Source organism: Cyphomyrmex costatus, unplaced genomic scaffold (assembly GCF_001594065.2).
Source record: "Cyphomyrmex costatus isolate MS0001 unplaced genomic scaffold, Ccosl1.0 scaffold112, whole genome shotgun sequence".
Classification (NCBI taxonomy): Eukaryota; Metazoa; Arthropoda; class Insecta; order Hymenoptera; family Formicidae; genus Cyphomyrmex; species Cyphomyrmex costatus.
This window is the reverse complement of record NW_017275086.1, coordinates 2,951,870-2,970,162: the sequence shown is the minus strand read 5'-3', so window position 1 is coordinate 2,970,162 and position 18,293 is coordinate 2,951,870. Positions and strand designations below refer to the sequence as shown.

At 35.0% G+C, this 18,293-nt stretch overlaps 2 protein-coding genes across 3 annotated transcripts in view; both read left to right on the top strand.

Moving 5' to 3' along the window:
• The window catches only part of LOC108776571 (cuticle protein 7-like), a 6,328-nt gene extending 4,615 nt beyond the window's left edge, over positions 1-1,713 (top strand). The window contains 1 exon segment of the mRNA XM_018543236.1: positions 1,537-1,713. Within this exon segment, the coding sequence (XP_018398738.1) occupies positions 1,537-1,713 (177 nt within the window).
• A 2,987-nt stretch (positions 1,714-4,700) lies between these two features.
• Positions 4,701-9,811, top strand: LOC108776801 (uncharacterized). Of its 2 annotated transcripts, XM_018543523.1 has the most exons (5): positions 4,701-4,945; positions 6,155-6,518; positions 6,576-6,890; positions 9,093-9,254; positions 9,339-9,811. In XM_018543523.1, exons 1-4 carry the CDS (start codon positions 4,871-4,873, stop codon positions 9,161-9,163), a joined length of 825 nt encoding a protein of 274 aa, XP_018399025.1. In that variant the 5' UTR covers positions 4,701-4,870; the 3' UTR covers positions 9,164-9,254; positions 9,339-9,811. The 2 variants fall into 2 exon arrangements, with proteins under 2 accessions (XP_018399025.1, XP_018399020.1); XM_018543518.1 differs by having other exon boundaries at positions 6,155-6,890.
• Positions 9,812-18,293: the final 8,482 nt, after the last annotated feature.

The following is an 18,293-nucleotide window of genomic DNA, read 5'->3' as shown; positions in this document are numbered from 1 at the left end:
ATTTATTTATTTTATTTAATTAATTTTTTTAATTTAATTTATTTTATTACTTTATTTCATTTTTTACTTAATTTAAATTAATTTTTAATTTATTTTTGAATGTAAACGTTGTGAACAGCAGCTTAATAATGGACAAAATGCTTTACATGTATGTGTCATACGTACGACTGAAAAAAACTTGAAACTGTCCCTTTTCGAGGCTTGGTCTCTAGATTTCGTTATTGGCTGCACCAATGTTATTCGGACTGATCGCAATCGAAAGATACCGGTGACTTTATATAGGTAATAAAAGTGTTTTTAGATTTTTGATTGTGCTTTTAATTTCTGAGTGATTTTAATCTAAAGTTTGTCGATGTCAATACTCCAGATAAAGCTAGCGGTAGCGTCGCGAATTGGTAGCGACATATGTACATGATGACGTTCACGCGTCAAGCGGTTATATTTTTATTTTATGCACTTGGCGTCGCGACGCTACCGCGTCGCTTGATTCCAAATAAAACAACAGATCACGATAATATCAAAATAATGTTCAAAATATTAAAATAAATCGCGACTGTGTTTGAAAAGTAATTATAAAAGTAAATATTGATTATCTTAATTTTTTTAAATGAAATTATATAGAATATTAAATGTTTTAATATATAACTATTTTCGAGCCATTTTGATGTCATCATAACTGTTTGGGATTATGTAATGTACAGTGCTTTTTAATCCTCCGTTTGTAATCTGGATTTTTATTTGACGAATAAAATGTCACTTTCAATTTTGTCGAACTTTTCCGAAATATTATAAAAGAGAGTGGAGTCCGGTTCAGCTTCCTAAAACGTCTTATTAAAAATTATTATAATTCATAATGCAATAGAGATGTTGAAAAGCAACCTTGATTTTTTCCTCATTTTTTGAAAATTTAAAACAGTAAAAAAAATAGATTGCAGACCAAATAAATAAAAAAACGGTTTGCAAACGAAAAATTAAACATACGTTATAAATTATACAATGTTTATAAAGCAAAAAGGTTTTGAAGATACATCTTGTAGTTTTTCATACTTAATTTCAGCATCGTGCAACCAAGCTGCTCCCGCAGTCGTATTCCACGAAAATGTAACGTCATGTAATATATTCTATTGAAAGTGATAGAATTGGGTTTATATTCTATCAACATGAATCGCGTCAATGTAATTTCCAATATCGCGCAATGCTATCCGACGAAGCTTAAACATGTACATGGTAATTTAGGCGTATAGTAGCGCAATACCATATCGCGATACGAAGGGTGCATCAAGCACGAAGTCATACACAAGTAAATATGTACCTACTGATGTAGAGGCAGAACTAACAAGCAGTATCGATTAGTCCGCTGGTCTTTATATATATCGCGACATCGCGTCGTCTTCAGTTCGAAATTAATTCCCTTAAATACTATTGAGGAACATTCTAACTATAAAACTTTAGTTCAATCTTTTCAAGATCTTTTAATCATTTCTAGTTAATTAATGTATCGCAATTAAAATATAAATATTGATTTTGTTATCTTAGTTCATCAGAAAGACCGACAACGCGTGCTCAGGAATATCGGAGATTTGGTATAAACGTGGTTTGAAATTTCATCTCACGATGCAACAGTTCTTAACGTCATCTGATTATCGCCATCGAAGACCAAGACCCAAAACTTGCCAGGAATCAGGAAGTTGTGGTAAATCCGGTACTCAATGAAACTTTGAACTTTACAGGCACCCCAAACATCCGGAAACATACGTGTGTTAACTGATGTAGAGAATCTAGGAAATTCTAATGGAAAACATTCAAACAACGTTGTTGTAACGTGCTGTAGGACATTTATGTTGTGAGATTATTGCTTAATTAAGTTAAAATTATTGCTAAATGAATAGCTTAATTAAGTTAAAACTATTGCTAAATGAATATAAAACAAACATCGATGTAACTGCATATCATATGTTTTATTAAATAACTTTTTCTACAAATTTGCGCACTTCTTACCGCGCTGACTCCTATTTAGTCAAATTAAATTTTCTTTTTTATTGAAATTTAAGGAGTCCATTATTAATTATTGTATTAAGTTAAAACTAATGTTTTTTTAAAGTGATAATTTAATTGTATATTGAAAATTGATTGTTATTCCAAATGATATATTATAATTTGTATAATAATGTACAGAAAGAACAATTTTGCTGAAGTATCTATACATACAGTTAGATCTGTTAAAATAATGTTGTTAAGCTCATAGAATCAAAATAATTATGTACGACACTCAAGCAGGTTGTTCAAGTTCTCAAAAAGTTATACATTTATGCAGAATTTGGAAAAAGTTTTGCTTCAAATTCGAAGAATTTGCGTAACGATACGCGTTACGGAATGTCAGGAAAATCCAAGTTTGAGTTCTAACTGAAGTAATATTTTTTATAATAAATTATTTACAGCTTTTTAAAATACTTATTATAATACATTATCAAATTGCTTATCAATTTAATTTGTGACATTAATACTATCTCAGTTCGATTGCATAAGACTGAAAATGATTTTGATGCACAAATTATAGAAATGGATGTACAAATATACATATAAATTCACATCGAAATATCATTTAAACACTAAGATCTAGCTCAGACCGATAAGGCTTTCATTACTTAAGTTATGTATTCACGGTACGATCTTATCAGATATTTCATTAATTTACGTTATGAAATATGATGATCATTTAATTCTTGCATGATATCATACTTTCTAAAGCTAAAATAAATATACAGTTACATACTAGAGAGAGCTGGTTACTAAAGTATCAAAACTTTACAATATTATGCTTGAATTTCCTACATAATTATTTTGATGATAAAACAAGATTATATCCTCAGATCTGTTTTTAGATATTAATTATCTATTTTTAGATATTTCAGTAAAATTGTTCTTTCCGTATTCATATGAAATAAATACGTAGCGTTTCTTTGGTTCGAAAGATTTTTGGTGTTCGCCAGCACCATCCATACCGTCGGGAGTGTTTCCACTTTGTCGACCGTGTGGCATATTCCCGTGGAGTCTTCCGGGAAAGTTCCGAGTTTCTCAAGTATTTTGGTTTCTGCGAAATCTCGAAAACTTCTCTTTCTCTCGCGCACGAACCTTTACCTTTATTATTCGTGCTGTGAAGCCGACGAATGTACACAGACAACAAAAGTTTTGACTTACTCAACCGTTTTCTCGCGTTTCGGCACTTCCGGTCGTAACTAATAAAGCCGTAATCTGATTTGTAACTCAGCACGAGGCGTATCCATTAGAAAATAAAGAAAGGATGAACGAGAGATAAGAGGCGATCAAGCGCGGTAATCGCACGCGGATTGCAAGTGCCGTAGGGGCAAAGGCGACGGGCGGTGTGCGGCCGGATTTTAAAGGGTGGGAAGGATACGATATTTCAGAGTGGCGACAAGGAGCAAGCCTGCTCGCCACTGGCAAATTAATTAAATTCCTACAAGCTGCCTGGGTAAGTCTAAGGGGCGTAAGGGAGGGGGGGGATATACCCGAGGCCGTGCAAGGTAGATGGTGGTCGGCGAAGCGCGGGCAAGGGTCCCTGTGTTCCGCCCGTGGGAATATTGTAATTAAGATATGCACTTCTACCCTCCACTTTCCTCGTGCCAGACCGCCCACGTGTAACCCCCCGCGGGGCCAGTGCCATGCCATGATTTATGCTTCGCAGGACGCGTTGTCTGTCTCAACCGCGTCTAAATTGCATCCTATTATATAGAGACACCGCGCGCGTCATTCCATTCTTCCGGTGTGCCGAATCCTGTGAATTATTATGCTATAATGAAATCCCAAATTCCGCGAATCTCAGAATCCCAAATTCCGCGAGTACAGCGGCATGGGCCGTTTGCAATTTTGCTCTGTAGGAAACGATTAGAGAACGAGAGAAGGAGATTACGCGGGTTTCGCTGTAGCACGACAATCTTTTCAATCAATCAATGTATTCAATATTTCCGCAGTGCTAAATTCAGTTTTATTACCTCAACGGTATCATATATAGTAATGTAAAAGCATTTATATTTTATAGTGTTGATAGAAGAGTGACATATTTCAAAAATTAGCAACTTTTTATTTTTAAAATTCTGTATTGTAACATCGTTTTAATAATAAATGTGCATAACTTGTTACTTCCTTTTCATGTTATACTGTTATAATTATATATGAAATAAAATTTATTTATTTTACATTAACAAAAAAGAAAGGAAATGTTATACTATCAGTCATAATATATTCTCTTTAAAATACCAAGAGTTTTCAAAATTTGAATACTGCAGCACTGATATGATGTAGAGTAGTGTCAATTTCATCCCTTATAGAGTTACGAGACATTCTCCATGTTACATTTCAAAAACTATTTACATTTGGAGAAAAGTATCACATTTTATTTGAAAACTTTTCGCTCTGTAAATTAGAAGAATTATTGTTTCATTTTAAAAATATACATACACTTATAACTTATAAGTATTTCTAAAATTTACTGCTAGCACCAAAAATGTATAGTTCACTTTAAACACACTATAGATTTTTTGCATTTGCAATAAATTTTAAAACACAGTCAGTTTATATACGTATGTATAACAATGTAATGGTTTACCGAACGATCGACAGTCGTTCACCACCTAGTTCACGACGTGCCGAAAATTTGTCGCACTTCACAGTGCGCTAGAAATTCAACATGCCTCGGTTTTCCAATCGTGACTCGTGCCATATCGATCTAAATTGACGCTACGATGACGGTTCCACACATATGCCAGCAATGCGCTTTGAAATGGCTTGGTAACGCAAACGATCCATCCGACTCGTATCTCGCGAGCAACAAGATTTCTTGGTAGCTACAACTATGGAAAGCGTTTCCGCCATAATTTTGGGCTTGATCCTGATGTTACCGCTGCTCGTACAACTGCAGACGCTTGTCGTACGTGATCAAGATTAATTGATCGTAAATTGCACCTACGAATTGTTTTCGTCTTAAGGGCAGTAATGATTTATTACGCTCGCGGGGGTATGTAGGTTAAATACCGGGGTAACAAATTCCCCCGTGTGTGTAAAAGGACACGATGCATTAAAGGCGGGCAACTAATTGAAAAAAAAAAGTGTCACGCGCGTTCATTAATCATCTTGACCGTATCTCTCGGTAATATTGAAGTTAAAATGTAAGAGCACGGTTCACACTTTGTTTCACTTCGCCTTGTTTCTACCCTTCGCGCCTCTCGAAACGTTTATTTTTCACGCGTGCTATCCCGACGTCGTCGTCGCGTCGGCAATGTTCAGCAGAAAAAGCAGCTTTCCAACTGTTGTAAGATTCTTTCACACGTTCGTGTACCATTGATCCACGCTTGACTTTTCATTCAAACTATTTCATATTTTTATTATAAAAAGAGAGAAACGTAATTATAAAATAACTTTATGTGACTACTTGATTATGATATATGACACAATATTAATACATTAAGCTAATTCTTTTTTATCATAATAATTTTTGTAATTTTTTTATTTCTTTTAATACTAATTTGAAATACATGTTATTTATCAAGTGTATAACAAATGCAAACAGAAATATTGTGGAATACCAGTGACTCATGATGTCAATTTTTGGACATCAATTCATTTAAAATTAGCTTGGTATGGAAAATGTTAATATGATTGGTTTACATTTATCTAAAGGAATTAAGGACAAGAAGACTAATCAAATCATATATTAAGCATTGCAGTCTTCTTAAATTGTGACGTCACATTGTTGGATATCAAAGGAGCAATAATAATACCTTAAATCAAACATTTTATTACTTTTAATTTCTATCTATGTATGTCAAAATGTATGTAAATCCATTTCTATGATTAGCTTCGAGATATTAATGTCCATATTAAAATAAGCATTCATAATATATTAAATAATAATCACAATTTAAATCACGCAATTATTGTTTGATTGAAAAGGATATCTATATATTTTAATATATCTTTATTTAAATTTTTATTATGTATTTTCTCGCTTTTGACGTCATCAATTTGAAGATCCATGGTGAGTGATCACTATATAGTCAGGAACCTTAAAGAATCTTACAACAATTGCAAAACTGCAATTTGTCTACTGAACGTAGCCATCCGGATTTCGAATTTGCAGCTGCAGCAGCCTTGGAAGTTATTCACGACGTTACGGGACCGCTCGACGAAGAGCAGGAACGACCGCGACGCCCGATGCAGGCACAACATAATACAATACTATCCCAAGTTACCGGACCTATTAAACTCCGATTCTGAATCCACAATGCTGGTATGCCCGACGAGGATCGTCCTGTCGTCACCTGTCGTGTCACGTGTCGCGTCTGTTGGCCAGCAGCAGCGGCCGATTAGAAAAACGATCCCGCTGGCACAGCACTCGTCGTCCTTCGTGGCGACGCGAATCGAACTGCCGGTGGTGGACATAACGTGCAATTACAATTCCTATCGTTACAAGAGTCTCGAAGAGAGTCTGAGGAAGCGATATGGTGCGAATTACCCGCCGGGCGAAGTGGTGTTAAATTACATTCAATTGAACACGCCAGATTCCAGGACAGGACAATGGAACAACGTTGGTGACGATCTTCTGGACTTTTTCAACAATAATAACACCAGCACGTATTCATCGTCGGTGTCCACGAAGCTAGAAACGGAATATCTGAATCTCCTGGATCATTTCGTATTAAGGGAACGGAGGAAGGCTCTGACCGCAGGCAAGTTTACTGAGACGCTTCCGTTGGTGGATGAAAGAAACCTTGAACTGTCGTCTCACGTTGGAACATGGAGTCAATCTACTCTGAGAAGTTTGGTCGTCCAAGAAAAGGAATTTAGGTCATCTGGCAATCAACGTCCTTTAAAAGGTATGAAATATGCATAATTTTAGCGGTCACGAAGTCAATTGCGTCATCAGATTCAGTCGCAGTCAAGACGAATTTCTCGATTTCTGCAATTTTAATTTTTGCTGGCTGTTTATAGACTGTCCCGTTTTCATGATATAGGATGACAGGAAAATTTAACTATAAAATTTTGTACGTTTATTAAATTATTATCTACATATATAGCAAGAAAGAAATTATTGAAGAATAGTACATTTCAGATTTTGTACACTGTTACATAAATTTCTATAGTATCAAATTTGATTTAATTTAAATCACCATTAGTCCTATACTCAGTATACCGTTAAGCAGTTAAAACCGTTCAATTTGGGTTAAATTTAACACTATATATATTTAACAGTGTACTAAGAGGACAATCTTTGCTTCGCAGTTCGATGAACCCGGTTTTCGCAAACACCGCGATAACCCATTTCGTGATAATAATCGAGCGCGCGTATATACACCGTGGTCCTCCCGAATATTGTTAACACGCGTCGCCGCTATTCCTCTTGCACCCACCTTACATTCTCGTCATTACCGTGGCGCGTCACGTCGTCGCCTGAATACTAATAGGCGGGCGAATATAGCACGGCGGTGTCGTGCATCTGGCTCGTCATTCGAGGAATCGTCATCGTCCTCGGACTGAATAGGGATCGGTAATGGATAGCAGAGGACCGGACCCGGCAGGATAGCTCTCTAGGAATCGCGTCTATTTATTGATCGCCTCTCGGTGCATTGGAATATTCAATCCGTCTCTCAGGACCGCGATCCTACGAGTACACGGTGTGGCGCATCTCTTTCTGTCACCGACAACTTCAGCCATTTCTCTTCCTTTTCCCCGTTTCCCCCGCCGAATAGATCCCGCTAAGACGACTTTATCCCCTACAATCGTAAGTAGCCTTCGATGTTGCATTACCTATTAATGCTTTACTGATTGAGTCGTTCGGAGCTCGTCTTAAATAGCAATCGGACAATAGTTGCTAATGGGCCAACTTGATAGGTTGAAAATATATCAGCCAGATATCGAATGATTCCGAAAGAAGAGAAAGATTTTCCTTTAATAACGCGAACGGACATCAGAATGGAAATATCTGCATAGAATTATTCGTTAAATTTATATAATGTGATAAATTATACTCGATTTGAGTTATTTTTAATCATTTCCGTAAATCACTATTGCTTCTACTCAATATGTCAATTTAACGTTAATTGAATTAAAATAACAGAATTGAACAATGAAAATGTATTAACTTTGTTTAAATTTAGTTCACACATACACACACCCAAAGAACGTTGACAATTTAGGATCAAAATTTGCCTCTGATAAAAACGTATGTGAAATCGGTTAATCTTTATAGATAGTTAAGATTTTAGATGTATCGAACTCGAATATGAAGTTTAAAATTCTCTAAAGTTTTGAGGACTTTATGAAAATGTAATTTTTTGTTGACCACTTTTGCATCGCAAAAATAGTTGCAATTTTTGAGATTATTATGATAGAAAAAGAGTTTTTATTCAGTAACTATTTGTTTATCGGGAAATATTTTACTGCAAAATAAAGCTTAAAATTTTAAACTTAAGAGAATTTTAAACTTCATACTCTTGAGCGTGTCCAAACTTACAGTATAATGATTGACCGATTTCATATACGTTTTCATCATAGGCAAATTTTGGCCCTAAAGTGCCATCGTTTTTTAGTTTATGATTTATTAAGTACATACGTTAATATTTACTTCGAAACTAACGGCAGAAATGGATTGATTTACTTTATATACATGGAAATTAAAAATAACTTGATAAGGATCTTCAATCTTCACCCAAGTAAAATATGAGTTAAATCAGGAGGTCATAGATGGTCATAAGGAGGTCAAAGGTGAAAAGATAAGATTTTATAGTATAATAATATAGGGCAAACCAAATGTAATTTAAAATACTAATTTTAAAAGGTAATAATAATATATGAAATTTCAATATTGTTAAAAACGTTCTTCCAATAGTTATAAATTTTTCACTGCACTACTTTGTCGCGACGATTTATTTAAGAAAATGTGACGGATTATAATTGAAGATATTTCTCACACGATTGCAATTCTCTGTGCGATTCAGTGACGTCTACAGTCACATCTAATTCTCAAGTTTATCGTCCACGTGTTGTAGGTAAGAGGATAATGATCCCGATCTGTCTAGGTATTGAATACAGCCAAGCTGGTGGCACAAATAGACGTCTCAGCAGCTTGCAGAGAGTGCTTAGGCGATAGTGCGAAACGGTTCAATCGCGGTAATCCCATCCATGAGCGCTGGCCAACCGGCAATCTGTCATGAAGTCGGGAGAAAATACACAGGAAAATGGTAAGTTTAGCGGCGAAGGAAGATAAAAGTACAGTAGGGCCCCTGGCTGTGCTATTAGCTCTTAGTTTAAACCGGAAATTCCAGACCGGAAGCTACTGGGGTACGGTTGCAGGCGCGGCAGCCTCGTGAGAAAGAGCGTGGTCAGCGTGGGGCCAGCCGAAAGTGAAACATAAGAACGAGATCTCGGAGATAGATGAAGAAAGAAGGAGAAAGACGAGAGGTAGAAAAGAGAATTTACAGAAACCTATTCTCGAATGCTGTCGAATAAGCGAAGGTTTGCTTAGCACTCTCCGTTGAGAGCTCGCGTCGAGATTCGATTAAAACGGCGGATAATTAACCAATCTCTTGCAAGAGACTTTGATTGGGGAAAACTTTCGAGGCGTTTTTGACCCAGACGAAGATTGACGCTGATCCTCCCGTGCAATTTTCCGACGATGACTGAACTATCCATTTCTGACACGCTCGTTTAATCACACTAATTACATTGTGATACGCGCGACAGTTTTACCGTCGACGGTAACGTTTACTATAATTGAACTGTTTGGAAATAAAAAATAGTGGCTGTCGTTAATTTGGGAATTAATCTTAATTAAGGTCACGCTTCATATAATTTATGGATGATCGAATTATACAAAATTAAAATATATTCAATAAATTCTCTGACGTATTCTCGTTGGCGAATAATAATATTTAAAATACGGTGTCTTTTATCAACGAAAATGTAATCGAACGGAACGTGAAGTAAGCAAGCATTCCAGAGCGCTCAGGTTCGAACGTAGGACGAGGTCTGATCGGATTTCTGGCAAAAAGGTAAAGGCTCAGGAAAACATGCAGCAGGCAACAATGGGATTCCGCGACAAGTCGATTTGTCGTAGAGTCAAGTTCGCCGACACGTCATTTGTCGCCGTTACGTTCTTGACGCGCTCTCCCGCTCCGATCTCTCTTTCTCGTTTCCCGAGACGATGTCCACTCCGATATCCAAGCGATTCAATCGTTCCGGAAGGGATTTCGCCATGATGGAACCCGTTAATAATGCCAAGTAATTCGAACTCCATCGTGCATTTGCATTCGGAATTAGACTTTGCGCGAGTCTACTTTTCGAGTAAGAAATTTCAAGTACATAACATAGTTGTGTGCGGTTTCATCTTGCACGTGAAGATTATTGAAACCTTTCTTATTAAACTATCCTTTTCAAGGTTGAACTACCAACATAAAGTTTTTTTTTTTTCATATATATATTTTTAGTCCATACTTATATCATATCGTTGTGTTGATGGAAAGGTGACAGGCACGAGTAAAAATTATTTTTTAAATAATGAAAGGAAATCGATCTCTCATAAAGACTGATATATTGTTATTGATAAAACACATTTGTCAATAGATTGCTTATGGAAAATTCTGATAAAAGACGACACTTACATAATTAGAGTTGCAGTGTTTAAATTTTGCAAACTCATGACATAGTTTTAAAAAATACATTTTGATAAAATTATGCATATTTACTATCTAAATTAAAACATTGTTCTAATTTAGAAATAAATTTAAAAGTGCTCAATTGAAAAGTTGCTAATTTTATCATGTCACTTTTCTATGCAGCGATGTCATTGACTTTTCTAATGATACAGTTATCGTAACGATTGAATGAAATAAATGTTAAGATGCAACGGAATAGAATGTAAAATGTTATGTTCCATCGTCATTTGATACTTTTATGATCACAATTCATTTTGTAAGAATAAAGAAAATTTTATTATAATCTCTGCATATGTGGAGTGCAAAAAATTATATAGATTCGAACTTGCAAAGATATATATTTTTGAAAAAGTATGAAAAGAATGTGAAGAAATGTATATTTGAAAATAAATGATCATTAATTTATTTAAGAGAATACAAGTAAATATGTTAATGATTCATATAATTTAACTTTTAATTAAAAGTATCGATTTCTAAATTTATATTATTTCGATCTCTATATATATTATAGATTATACCGTTCTTTTTATTTATCGCCATATAAATACGATGTCGTAGAAGAAATGACAAGATCTTTATATATTTTTTATTTATATTATATATACTGTATGCGTGAGATTCTCGGTCGATGACATATTGAACAAGTGCGATGGGTCAAACGGCGGTGGCGTCGAGTGTGCGGAAAGATCGATGGCTTCTTTAGAATCGAAAGAGAAGTCTATTGCCGGAGAGTGGCGTCAAATTGACTACGTTCTAGTCCTGCCATTTATACGCGTCGCTAACCTTTCGAACATAAAATTGGTCCATAAAATGCGATAAACGCAATAAAAGGGAAGAGACAATGTGTTTCTAGTTTATTTTATTAGTCCATACGTTACGCTCGCATTTTACAGAGGTAAAGTCTTCTTTTTGCGATACAACGCAACGCACGGAGATTGTTCTAATCCAATGAAGCAATTCAGCAGAATAAAGAAATATTTTAGCGATGCGTTACGACGAAATGTAGAAATTGCTTCGTTAAAGAGGAGAACGATAGGTCATTGGCTTCCTCGAAAAGCTGAACGGAAATGTCAACGCGCGACGGTGAGTTGACTGCTTTTAGCCTCGGCATTTATATTCATCGGTAACTTTGATTGTGCGCCGTAGGAATCGAGAATGGTTCCCGAAACGAAGCAAGACGGCAGTAAAACTTTCACGGGGGACACTGAACAGGCAGAGGGAGAGGAGAAAGGGAGAGAATGAAAGAGAGCGAGAGAGAGAGAGAGAAGAGTAGACGGGTAGTGAAATAGGCAAATCCCATGACACTCCATCCCGCTCTGGCAGCGAGTCAGCCAGGCTCTAGGGAGAGAGTGTGGGCCCCTGTTATACCGAAGCTTTTATTTCCGAAGCATCGATCTCCATAAAGTTGCTGCCGCGAAATGAGTTCCTGCGGTCTTCCCGGAGTTACTCTAAAGCGCTTTGCACCTGTAGAGATACCTAAACTGGCGCGCGTTGTGCTGTTGCGCTTAATTAAAGAATGCAACTCGGTCGGACACCTAGATATCTAAATCGTTGTGAAGCGTTTTTATATATGGAGCGCCGTTATTTGTATTTATAATATACCCAGAGTATACACATTTATTGTTACATATAGCTGTTAATCATATATTATTCATATGTGTCGTTTTTAATTAAATGGATTAATTTAAACACATTACGAATATATGTTAAAGATATTGCAGATGTTACATCAATCCCAATTGAGACATCGTTAAAAACTGTTTTATTGATCATTGAATTTGATCTTAACAAGCTAAATTTTATTAAACAGTTCTTTTAAAGCTAAAAATAAATTTGTTACCGTAAATATACAATAGAATCAGATTTAGGCGACAGAAATAACTGAAACTATCAAATCATTTACAATGTTATTTTAGAATCTCTACAAAAATAATTATTATATAATTTCAAAATTAGTCTGTTTTATTAATATAATATATTATACTTAAAATAATTTTTAATGAATATTTTTTAATAAATTCTATTACAATTATATAAAACTCTAAACAATCAAAGAATTTATTCAAAACAGAAATAAAACTAGTAATCCCTTGAATAAATTAAAAAAATTATTTCAAATATCTTCTATGTGATCTATTCAAAGATATTATTTTGTTAATATAATATATCAAATCAATTTTGTGTATTAAATGTAATATCTTTGTTATAAACAGATACAAGATGTAAAAGACATAAAATATGTGAGTTTCTTACGCTCTCTGTTATATAACAATATTTACAAGTCGTTCTTTATTTTCTCAAGGATATTATACTTAACTAGTTGATATCAGACATTCTTTTGCGCAAGATAAATAATTCCCACTTTTCTAAACCATTTTTTCTAATTAATTTTTTTCAAATTTATGTCGAATATTTCTGGTTTCATTTCTTTTTAAATTTATATAATAAAGTTTATTTTCAAAGATTCTTTTCCTAAGTATTATATTTTTTTAAATCGCTAATATTATATACCTACAGTATCTTGAGGACAAGACGATTCTACATATTCAGATTTGTGACTGAAACTATACGCAGTCGAGTAATTTGAGAAAACGCGCCACGGAGCGAACTCCTTTCTCTTCTTCCCTGTAAGTACTTCCTGTTAACACAGTATTTACGAGTCGTTCTTCGTTCCCTCGGGGATAGTCAGCGCTAGTTGGCATCGGATACGTATTTTCCTGCGCGAAAAGAGTATCTCCCACTTTTCCCCCGAAGCTTCCTTTCTTCTCTTTTATAGTACGTTGCGTATTGCTCTCTCGTCAACCTCCGCGACTTCGGTGTGCCTGTGCCTTCAGTCGATGGTGACCTTTTAATCTTTCGCATTTCCTTCTCTTCAAAAGATTTAGCCTACTCTAAAGCAAGTCGAGAAACTGACGGAATGCATTGAAAAGGCTTGCGAAAAATATTGGAAAAAAATCGAGAGAAATGGAAATAATACTACAAAACTAGTACAAGTGCTAATTTAATCATTAAGGTATTTTTATAATGTTTAGCATACAAGTTGAAACGGCACGAGAAGAAAGAGGTATGAGGAAACACAACCAAATGTTCCTCTTTGATAAATTTTAAATATGTCAAAATATAAACAAAAATAAGAAACTCGTATTTTTTATAAATGCTCAATCACACGTTTGAAAAACATAGATTCCTTTCTCTCTAATTGTGAGTGAATATATCATTTAAATCATCAAAGATATAAGAAATGGAAGGAACACTCTTTCCTTATCAATCAAGTCATCAGATATGCAAAGAGATATTTTGAACGCGAGACGCTTCCGGTCTATTAGATTTCATTCTGTTATGTCTTGCGGCGATATGCACTTCTGCTTTCTTGCCTTTCTCCTAGCCCAGATACCAAGATGAGTACATACATCGCAGGACAGCAGTGATACGAGTAGATGGACAACTCAGACGTTCGCAATTGTAACAACAAAATACACATAAGACAGATACCTGAGCCTCGCAAACGTAGGCACAATCAGCAACTTGGAATCCCCCTCGCTAGTGTTGTTGCTGTTGCTCCTGTTGAAGGAAAGTCCCAAGGTACTAGATAACTGACGCAGTGAGACTCATTTCTCACTCGAGAAATAATCTCGCATTATCCCTCAAATCCAAACTTTAACGTTTTAACTGTTTATGCACGGTAATTAATTCGGGTATAAAGAAATATGAGTAATTAAGAATTACACGTATCTTGTAACAAAAAAATTTTCCACATTATGTTTAAGAATAATACAAAAACTTTGATGGTAATTTAAAATTTGGATCAAAAATTATTTCAATAAGAATTACACACATTTTGAAAAATAATTCAGAGAAAAAATAAGAGAAAAGTTTTATTTAAACTGTAATATTGTTAAATATTGACTGTATTAAACCGTTTTATATGTACATGCCAATATACATTAACGAGTTACTTTTTACCGCAAATAACGGTAACGGTAACGCGTTACTTTTAAAAAGTAACTTTCTCAACCTTGATGCAATTTTATCTTTCGATTGACTTACAAAATATATTTTCTGCTTTAGCAGACAATTTATTATATTTACTTTAAACTTAATACGTAAAAGTAATCAAAGAAATAATTTTTAAAATTGTAATTGAGTGCTCATTTACTGGAATACGTAAAAAATATATTTATCGAGAAAATATCCTTGACAAAAAAAGCAGATCGAATTAAAACCTACTTCAAAAGAGAGATTTTCATAGAAGTGTTGCATTATGCAGCACGAGCGCGATGTGACGTCCCCGCGGAGCAACTACATTAATCCTTTACGTGAATGACTCTCAAGCTTAGAATACGTTTGTATACATACGCGTTCTCGATTCCTTCGAGACATTCGTATTGCTCGGGCTGAGATTCACCTGGAGAAATCGTAACGCGCACCGCATTCCAAATAAATACGCTCGACATTTTGCCCAGCGGACGGAATGCACTTGCAGGAACGAGATGTATATACAATAATCGTTAAATGAACTAGACGAAATAATCTGTCGAACGCACGATTTATCCGTTACGGGTAACGGTGGGATTAGTCCGCTTCAGTCAAGCCGACAAAATAAATCAATGTCGGGCAACTATTGCATAACGTTGACACAGATTAGTTACGTGTATTAACATGGATAAATTACGGAAATGGTTAGGTACCGCGTACGCTTGAGCTGTTTGGTGAGCTGTCAGTATAAACCGATAAAGAGAGACGATATTTCCATTGAGAATGAAATAGAATATATTTTGATTGATCGATGAAAGTCCATTCACGGGAGAGGAGAGCTCGAAATTTCACGCAGTATTGGTTAATTGATCGTAACTCTTATATCTTTGATAATCAAAACGCGAAAAGCCTGAGGGCTCCAGTATCTCAAGAAAGATCAGAGGATAATAGTGTCGATGGAGCGGCAGAGTATAGAGTTGATCTTCCTCTCTCTTTCTCTCTCTTTATTTCGGAAGGCGAATTATCGAGACGGAGAAGCCGTTTAACGGTTCGTTACGAGAAAGCTCTTTCGCACTTTATCTGGTTTCAAGCTCTCTGAGTAACGGAGAAGCGGGGTTTTGGAGGGAAAATTCGTCGAGACGTGGGAATCATTCCGAAGACGAGGGAGACAGGTCGAGAATGGAATATCCACGTCTACAACGGACTTAAACTTGTTGTCATCTTAAGCTACGTACAACACGAGAGCTACAAAGCAGGTTCTTCTCTTTTCAACAAATGAGATAATAGGCTTATAACATTGTCAAATAATTCATGGTTTTTTTTTTTTCGAAATGAAACGAAAGTGCACTTAAAGGACAGTGACAGAGACGAATTTCTATTCCATCAAATTACGATTAAAAGAAAATCATAATACAAAATAGAACAATTGAAAGGCTAAGAGCCAGTTATGTAATAAAACTGTCAACAAAGAAAAAAAAATCACAAGTTTCTAAAATAATTTCAAAAAAAAATATTATTTCTACAAAACAAAATGAGATAGAGAATAGATATATATATCTTTACACTGTAAATGAGGTGCAGATGAGAGTTGGCTCGTTTCACTCCTGCCGAATGTGCATGAAGTTAGCACCGCCACTTTATAAAAAAAAAAAATAATAAAATTTGTGCGGAATTGTGCTAGATTTGTGCTACATTGTGCCGCAAGAATTAATGACATAACTCAAAAAACAAAGCGTTAAATTGAAAAAAACGTTTTTTTCGCCAGCACCGCCATTTTGTTTAATCGGCAAAATAAACATTGTGCTGAGTTGTGCTCGATTTGTGCTACATTGTGCCGCAAAGATTTCAGCCGTTCTTTCATAACACCAAAAGTTATGACTAAAAATAGTTTTTCCCTCCGTGTTCGGTTTTTGGCCCATAAATCGGTTTTCTAGTGCTTCCATGTGATCGATAACGTTTTTTTTAATTTAACGCTTTGTTTTTTGAGTTATGTCATTAATTCTTGCGGCACAATGTAGCACAAATCTAGCACAATTCCGCACAAATTTTACTTTTTTTTTTTCAAAATGGTGGTGTTAACTTCATGCACATTCCTACCGACCCTTAATACTAAACCGCGGTTTATTCAGTTTAGATAGAACTCTGAATTTATTCATCAGTCCTACTTTCCGTGATCATTAAAAAGTTAAAAGAGTTAAATGAAATTGACATTTACACCGCACTGAAATTAAAAAGTAATCGCATCAGCATTGTGTACACCCGCGGCCTTCGTTGCACTGCAATGAATCGGACGTTCCACTGCGTCTCAAGGAGCCATTAAAGCTGCGTTAATTAGCACGAGAAAATAAATCAAGTTCGTCGATTTCTTATATATACACAGAATTTCTTATACACACGAACATCGTTGAGATCCATAGAGTGGACAGCAGTGTTGCATGACATCCGGAAAATGCACTTTCAGATATTATATGCCGTCGTATCCATTTGTGCTCGGCAGCGCGACCAGGGAAAATTTCGCGGTCCTATTACCCTTTGCGTGGAGCTCTAATTAGTGCAGTGGTAAGGGTGGCGTGGACTTCGTTAGGAAGAGTTAGTATCTATCTACATTCGTGCATTCGTGTTCGAGACACATTATATTACACCGGCATTTGTAAAACACAACTGAATATACATACTTTACAGCGTCGTATTCCATCTTGACATCGATTTCAAGTCAGTTCTTCATCTTTTTTTCCTCACCATGTCTCAGAACAATTCTATTGACAATTTATAATTATGAACATAATAAAAAGCTTATAGAAACGTTGTGCCTTTTATACTGAAAAAAAAGTGTATAAAAGTACATAATATACATAAAAATTATACAATTTATAGTGAAAAGAGAAATATAATATATAAAATTGTACATTCTTACAAAAATTAATATTTTTATTTTTAACTATGTAAATATATCAAGAGACACGGTAGCGTCTCGCACCGAGTGAACGCGAAGTGAGACCGTACCGTATATTTACGTGAGTCAATGAGTTCTGAGCATCCGAGATTATCAGATCTCACAATAAATGACTGAAAGTTACATAACAATACTATTTGCAATTTCTATGTAATTTAAAACGAGTAACAGTAACGAATTACTTTTTACAAAAAATAACAGTAGTGTTACTTTCATAAAGTAATGATTCCAACTCTGGTATATTTTGTTTGTAGATATCAATAACGTATCTTTAAAGAATTGTATATAATTTCTTGGCAAATTAGAATACGTATATATTTTTATAAACTTAACTTCAATTGTATATTTACTTTTGCAAGTTGTTCAATTTTGTATAAAAAAATAATTTTATTTGTAAATTGATTTTACATGCGTGTAAATATATATATATGTCTTTAACAGTGGGTTACCAAATCGCCCAAATCATTCAAAATTACCCTCTATAATTGCTGTAATTTTACATATAATTTTTTTACCGTATAGTTGGCAGTCCTGTCGCATATAACAGCGCACAATTCACAGAATTCTGTTACGCGTAACGATTTTATGTCTATAGAGAAGTTGAAAAAGATAGCGTTGAGAGTGAGTCATGCAGTCAC

Coding starts and splice junctions, on each gene's coding strand:
- LOC108776801 (XM_018543518.1), top strand. CDS start 4,871: ATGGAAAGCGTTTCCGCCATAATTTTGGGCTTGATCCTGATGTTACCG. Junction 4,946..6,154: donor TACAACTGCAGACGCTTGTC/GTACGTGATCAA, acceptor TCGAATTTGCAG/CTGCAGCAGCCTTGGAAGTT. Junction 6,891..9,092: donor CAATCAACGTCCTTTAAAAG/GTATGAAATATG, acceptor CGATCTGTCTAG/GTATTGAATACAGCCAAGCT.